Source organism: Eumetopias jubatus, unplaced genomic scaffold (genome assembly GCF_037043125.1).
Source record: "Eumetopias jubatus isolate StellerSeaLion01/CBP00866 unplaced genomic scaffold, mEumJub1_p1.0 scaffold_2, whole genome shotgun sequence".
Lineage (NCBI taxonomy): Eukaryota > Metazoa > Chordata > Mammalia > Carnivora > Otariidae > Eumetopias > Eumetopias jubatus.
In genome coordinates this window covers 38,221,122-38,228,343 of record NW_028274808.1, presented here as the reverse complement: position 1 = coordinate 38,228,343, position 7,222 = coordinate 38,221,122, and the positions used below count along the sequence as shown (strand labels likewise).

The following is a 7,222-nucleotide window of genomic DNA, read 5'->3' as shown; positions in this document are numbered from 1 at the left end:
CCCAACTGCACCTTCCCCCTTGGTTTTGCGGGACCGGAGCCGGACCGGCTGGGGATTTAAAAGCAGATCTCGGTTGGTTCAGCCTTCATGAGCCCGGGTTTGGGCTTGTCCGAAACCGTCTGCCTTGGTACTGCAGCTGCGGAGGACAAAACCCAAGAGGTGGGCTGCTTGTCTAGTGGGCTGCTGCTTGAAATTAGGAAAAAGCGTAAAAAATAAAAAGTCTTCATTATCGCGTGGATTTGCAAGTACTGATAAGCTTTCTTGCTTCTCTTCTGGCCGACTCAAGTTGACCAGCGGTAACTCCCCTCTTTATCCACCCCACACTTCTATCTATTCCTTCTTTCTCTCCCTGTCCTTTTCTTCTTCTTTTCCTCTCCTTTCCCCACTTCTTCTGTTATTTATTTATTTATTTATTTATTTATTTATTTATTTATTTTTGGTTTTGTTTTTTAAGGGGTGTTGACCTGGGTTTAGTTCTAGTAAACCGAACCCCCTTGCAAGTGAAGCGATTGGTTAATTGCGCCGGTGACTGACATGCTAAATGAGTGCGGCTCGCAGCCGCCGGGAGCTGATTGGCTGCGCGGGGAGACTCCGAGGGCTCTGCAACACGAGCACCGGGCACTCGAGTGCTGCAGCCTCAGGAGTAGGTGCCGCGCGCCCGCCCGCCCGCCGCGCGTCCGGGAGCCGGGGCAGCACTCGGGCCGCCGCGCGCGCTCCTCTCCCCGCGCGAGCTCCAGGCGCGGCGCCCGCCGCAGGCCGAGGGCAGCCACCCGCCGAGGACCGGGCAAGGAGCGCGCGGCCGCCGAGCCGGGCAGCGCTGGGGACGGCGCCTTTTGTCCCTGGAGATCCCTGGAAGTTTGCGGCGGGACGCGCGCGGGGAGGCGGCCGAGGCAGCCCCGACGTCGCGGGAGCGAGTGCCCCGAGCCAGCATGGGCAGCGGGCGCGGCGCTGGGGGCCGCCGCTGGGCCGCCTCGGGCGTGCTGCTGGCGCTGGCCGCCGGGCTCCTGGCCGCGGGCTCGGCCAGCGAGTACGACTACGTGAGCTTCCAGTCGGACATCGGCTCCTACCAGAGCGGGCGCTTCTACACCAAGCCGCCGCAGTGCGTGGACATCCCGGTGGACCTGCGGCTGTGCCACAACGTGGGCTACAAGAAGATGGTGCTGCCCAACCTGCTGGAGCACGAGACCATGGCCGAGGTGAAGCAGCAGGCCAGCAGCTGGGTGCCCCTGCTCAACAAGAACTGCCACATCGGCACCCAGGTCTTCCTCTGCTCGCTCTTCGCGCCAGTCTGCCTCGACCGGCCCATCTACCCGTGTCGCTGGCTCTGCGAAGCCGTGCGCGACTCGTGCGAGCCCGTCATGCAGTTCTTCGGCTTCTACTGGCCCGAGATGCTCAAGTGTGACAAGTTCCCCGAGGGGGACGTCTGCATCGCCATGACCCCGCCCAATGCCACCGAAGCCTCCAAGCCCCAAGGTCAGGTCGGCCCTTTCCACGCGCGCGAGCCCCCCAACCCGGGCGGGCGGGGACCCAGGGGACCCGCCGCGGGGAAAGCCCCTGCCACTAGGACCCCCGCCCCGCCGCTCCTCCCCGGAGTTCGGACGTGCTCCCTGGAGGCTGCTCTCAAGCTGTGCGGAACGAGTTTTAAAAGCCTCTCGTCCGTCCGAGGTGTCGCTTAGCACCTCTACCGACCCAGGTGCACGGCCGGCAGCGGCGGCTGCGCCTCGGCCCCTAGCAAGCTCGATGCGGTGCCTGGAGCGGCTCTCTGGGATCCAGGCTCGCTTTTTCCATACCTGAGACAAAGCCTTATCCTCCATATGAAAGGAGAGCCCTTCTCCCTCTGGGAGGGAACCGAGTCCCCGTGGAAGTTTTTAATACCCGAGACGGGATGCCCCAGGAGGAAAAAACCCAAACCCAAAGTGTAGAAAGCCTAGAAAGGCCGAGGAAATGCTAAGGCGCAGCTTTGTTTATTTTCATAGGTTCGATGAGGAGTAAAAAAAATATCCACCCTCCCCCCCCCCCCCCCTTCCCCGAGCTTTCCTTAGCTAGTCATTCAGCCAAGTAGCTCTGGGAGGATTGCAGAGCTGGCTGAGAAAAAAAAGTTTAGAAACAGGATTTCTGTTTTTCCACCCTTTTCAGGTAACTGCTTGGGGGAGGGCTGGGGGCTGGAAAGTGTGTACTCTCATTCTTGCATACCCCCTGCTTTTCCCATTTACACAAATCCTCAGGTAATTAGAAAGATAAAAATGCAATTAGCTCATTGTTCATCTCTCCTTGGGGAGTGGGGCTGCGCAAATTGGAGACTTTCTGAACAGCTCCACGGAGGACCCTGAGCCTCCTCTCGAACCCCTCCCACTTAAAGGGCAGCTCTTGAGTGGGAGGGGAAAAAAATCCCGGAGAGGCAAAAGCCAACTCAAAACAAACAAAAAATCCAGCGTGGTGGCCTGACTTTTATAGGAACGAATTCTTCAGGAGCAGAGTTGAGGCTGAAAGATGTGCCCAAAGTCCCATAGTCCGGGATGGGGAGCCATACCTAGATGCTATTAGCACAGGGGCGCTGTCCGGAGGGGGTCTGAGGAGGGGGTTTAGGGTGGGGGACCGGCTCTTGGCTGACTTAGTTCATCTTGAAGTGATGCCTAAAAGAGAAATGTCCTCTGAAGGGTTTACTCTTCCAGTGTGAGGGTGGTAGTATGGGGAAAGGGAGTCCCGAATTTGCAATGCTCCTGCTTATTCTAGGGAGGGAGGAGATTGGTCCAAAGTGACCGGCATTGGGTGGCCTGGGCCCCTGCCAGGTGTGGGAGAGACAGCAGTCTGGCTGCACTGGCCAGGGCACCTCTGCTCGCCCCTTCCTGGGTGTCTGCACAGGGTTAACCTTTGGGGGAAGTGCGGCCCTTTGGGAGCAAGAGCTCAGCAATTACCTAGAGCAAACAAAGCACTTTGTGTTCTGCGGGTGTGGAGCCATCCCCGGCAGGCAGCCCCCAGGCTTTTCCTTCTCCCCTTCCTCACTGGCTGGCCACTGGCTGGCTAGGAGATTAGCCCAGCTCTGCCCCAGAGGCCTCTACTCCACTCCCGGTTGTGTTTAGGGGAGAGCCCATGCCCACGGAGACCTTTGGGGGAACACATTTTGAGGGGAGGATGGGGGACTGGCCAAGGTGCCTACATATAGAGGGGGAAGAATCCTCCCAACTGACCCCCTCAAAGGCTGGAGTGGAGTGGGGGATATCATATAATTGCTGTCTTGCTTTTGACCCCTGGGCTGCTGTTTACCTGACTGCCTCCTCCTGAGTCTGGGCCTTGGTACCATCCCCCTCTGTCCTCCCCTCTAGCCCAGGAGTGCCTAGGCAGGCACCCTCCCAAGGCCAGCTGCCGAGTAGAGATGAGCCACGAGAAGACCAGTCAGGTGTGGGGCTTGGGAACTGGTTCTTCCCTCATTGTTTTTGGTGAGAGGTTCTGGCCAGAGAGGAGAGAGCACCCACTCCTCCCCAGCACTGCAGCCCTTCAGTGGGAGGGAGCCCCACAGGAGCCCCACATGACATCGTCTGAGGTGGCATGGCCATTGTCAGCTCAGCATGGAGGTGGGAAGGCTGTGTGTGTGTGTGTGTGTGTGTGTGTGTGTGTGTGTGTGTGTGTTTGCAGGGGCAGGTTGAGACAGACCAAACTACCAGTCCTTATGACCTTATGGCTAGTGGCTCCAGAATGGGAACTGGTACTTTGGGGTAAGAATAAATATACAGGCACTGCTTTTATTCTTTCTCTTTAGTCTTTGAAATTAAAGCCAAATTTTCAAGGCAACACATATCTCTGCATGCTATTCATGTAAATGGGCATGTTTTGGGGTCTTGGGCACACCTTAGGGGCCATGTGCTAGTAAAGATCAACTTGATAATGAGAGAGAAGTCAAAAGATACTTTTCCCTCCAAAAGGCTGACGCCCCAGCTACATCAGCATCTGTCCCTATCTGTTACAGGAGAGGCATAACTTTATCAACTTTCCAGGAAAGTTATTTCTAAATCTCACACTTACATTAGACCTATCCATTCCCAGGCCAGTACATTGTTGCTTCCCCTTCCAGCCAGGTTTCACTGACTGAAGTTGGATGAATGAGCATATATTTTTATTTTTATTTTTATTTTTTTTGTTCAGATGTGTCATGCGTTAGATCAGCCTGGCCGTTCTAGTCACGGATTGCAGGGCCCACGGTGCCCTCACATGTCCTGAGAGCCTCCAGAGGGTCTGTCTCGGGGTGTCAAGGAGCTGGCCAGGGAAGACCTGCTGTATGTGTGAGAGAGAAAGTTTACGTGTAAATTTTGTGTGTGTGTGTGTGTGTGTGTGTGTGTGTGTGTGTGTGTGTTTGTATAAGAGCGGGAGAGACAGCTGTGTCCATGTGTGTCCGGATTTTTTAAAAAATCACTTCATTGTGCCTCTAGTGTTAGACTGTCTCCTCTCCTCCCCCTAAAATATTAGTGAAACACAAAACCTTTCAGTTTTTGGTTCCTTTGCTTTAAACATTATTTTAAATCTACCTTAGACCAGCAGTTTAGTTCTACCTCTCAGACGGATGGTGGATTTCTCCCGCTCAGGCGGCCTGCAGGGCCCCAAGGACACACCAGAGGGGGGGCATAGATGAATATTGCATTACACATTCCTCCTTTCCCTGGATCAAGCTGCTCCAGAGTTGGCCAAAAGAAAAGTCAAGATAGGGGTTAGCTCACCCCATGAGCTCTTTCTACCTTGAGAAGTGCTGAAGGTCAAATATTCATTGGTGGGCCTGAGGAACATGGCCCCGTGGACTACAGAGCCCCTCAGGGAACTCAGAGGGTCCAGAGGGGATGATGTGAGTGTGCCAAGGGGACAGTGTTTGATATTCTCACTGCCCGGGCCCTGCTACTTGTTCAGTCAAGATTATATTCATAAAAACTTCCAGTGTGATAGCTTCCACTTAAAAAAAGTAAATAAGAGAACAAGGAAAACCCCAAAGCACGGTTCACTCTCCCGGGGTAGGTAACATGGTCCTTCCCATATTTCAGGACTCCTTCTGTTTTTCTCCCCATGGAAGCAAGAACCATAATGCGAAATTCTGGGTAAGTTTTTCCCCTTGTCAGAAACATTACCTCCAGAACCTAATTTCAAGTTCTGGCCGAAAAGCAAATTTCCAAATTCTGGGCCAAAAGACAGTTACACAGTCTTCTGCTTGGAGAAGGTTCTGGAGAACCTTGGAGAAGTCTTCTGCTTGGCTGTGGTTCTTGCTGCGTTGAGTATCTGGATGGTGTTTGGCCCTGGGTACAGAGTGAATGTGGGAGAGGAATCTGAAGAACAATGAAGGGGTGTGGTCCCTGCGTGGAAGTGGGGGTGACCGGCTGTGGACCAGGATGTCCTGGGGGCAGCGCTGGCCTGGCAGGGCTGTGTAGCTCTCTCCATAGCGTCTCCACTGTGGGAGGCTTGGCCCATTTCACTGAGCCACAGGGGACCTCACAGGCAGGAGACTGCCATAGAGGCCACTGGAAAGGGCAGGACAAAGGGCCTTCCATCTTACCGTTTTACCTTGGGTGACTTCCCTCTGCTCCTCAGCGCCAGACTGGCTTGGACCCCGGTGCTTTGCCAGGGGCAGAGTGCCCTTCGAATGTGCTAGATTTCCTAGATCATGGATTAAACTCCTCGTGGTTGATGGATGATGGTGGGGATGGTGGTGATGATGATAGGCCACCTCACCCGTCCGGGGATTCCACTGTCCTGCTTTCTCGCTGGCCTCCCACAGAGACACTCCACCTCCCAGGGGTCCTCTCCAGCAGCATTTGGGCCTGGAGGAGGCCTCTGGCTCTGGCCTCAGAAGTCTCCTCCCCCTGTGCCTAGTGCCTGGCAGTGGCCCTCATGCCTACCACACACACACCTCCTCTTCAAAGCACTTCACAGTGTTGTGAAAACGCCTTCGGAGGGTTCCCCTCTCCCATTTGGCAGCTCTTGCTGGTGCTGCCCCCAGCCCCCACCCAGCTGGCCCTGCCTCCCCCCACCCGGCGCAGGCAGGAACTCGCACTGCAATGGCCCTTTTGGAGAGGGGTGTTCGGGGCCTGTGGCTAGGGCTGGTGTGTCTGAGTTTCCTTCTTGGCTCCTAGAGAGCAGGTCAGATTGATCTGCTATCCCATTGGGAGTTTGGGAATGGGAAGGGGGCAGGGATCAGAGAGGGATATTTAAGGGCGAGGGGAGAAAGAACCAGAAACAAACACCTGGAATAGATGCGCACTCCCCATCAAGCCACAGTTCAAAGACCCGCCCCTGCCTAGCCCCAGATTAGGTTGGTTTACGTGGTTGTGCCGTATTCCACAGTTCTAGCCCCCAGGTTTTCAAGAAACTGTGTCTGTTGGCTTTAGGTCCAAGGTTCCAGGACTCTTTGATTCTCCAGCTGCCCTTCAGAAATTCCAGAAGACCTTTAACTACTTCCAGCCTGGTCCCAGGGATAGCTCCTTCCAGAACCCCTATCCCTGTCACTCACAGCTCCTTTTTCTCCTCCTTTCCCTTCCTAGGCACAACCGTGTGTCCTCCGTGTGACAATGAGTTGAAATCTGAAGCCATAATCGAACATCTCTGTGCGAGCGAGTTTGGTAAGAAAGCACCCCTGGCCACCTCTGGGAGGTTTGGCATAGTCCCTGCTTCTTCCTGGTCTGCGTCCCTGGGGAACAGAGAGCCTGTGGATGCCTCTTTCTGGAGCTTCATATTCTCTCCCTTCATTCTCCCCCAGTGGTTGCCTTTCTCAGGCCCATGGTAATCTAGATAGGGTGGAGAACTGGCTCCTTTTTATTAAAGTCAAACTTGCCTTCTGCCCTTCTGTGTGAAGGATCCCTAGGGGGACAGGTTTTTGGGGTCCTTCACTAGATGTGGAGGGTGGCAGATTCGAGGACAGATGGGGAGGAGTTAGGGAGCAACACCACTCCTTGGATGCTCCCAGGAGGTGCACCCAGGAGGTCCTGCCAGCTGCTTGGCGGGCCTTCCTTCCCTCCACACTGGCGCTTTCTCCATCCACCCCTAGGTGTCAGCACCACTCTACCCAGGCTCTGAAATGCTGGGGAGGTGGAGTCCAGCCGCTGGGGGCATTCAGATGGTCCCCCCATCAGGTCCTTCCTGGCACAGGAAATTGACCTCCCTCCAGTAGCAAGAATTCTCTCCCTTCTTCCCAAACCACTCTGGGTTAAAATAGAATTCCAAATCAGCCCTTAGAGCCCCAAGAGAAGGG

General features: G+C 55.2%; 1 protein-coding gene across 1 annotated transcript in view; it reads left to right on the top strand.

The window, feature by feature from the left end:
- Nucleotides 1-929: 929 nt before the first annotated feature.
- Nucleotides 930-7,222, top strand: part of SFRP1 (secreted frizzled related protein 1) — a 41,601-nt gene continuing 35,308 nt past the window's right edge. Inside the window, exons 1-2 of the mRNA XM_028124129.2 lie at nucleotides 930-1,473; nucleotides 6,516-6,593. Coding sequence (XP_027979930.1) covers nucleotides 930-1,473; nucleotides 6,516-6,593 — 622 coding nt within the window. The remainder of the gene's footprint in view (nucleotides 1,474-6,515; nucleotides 6,594-7,222) is intronic.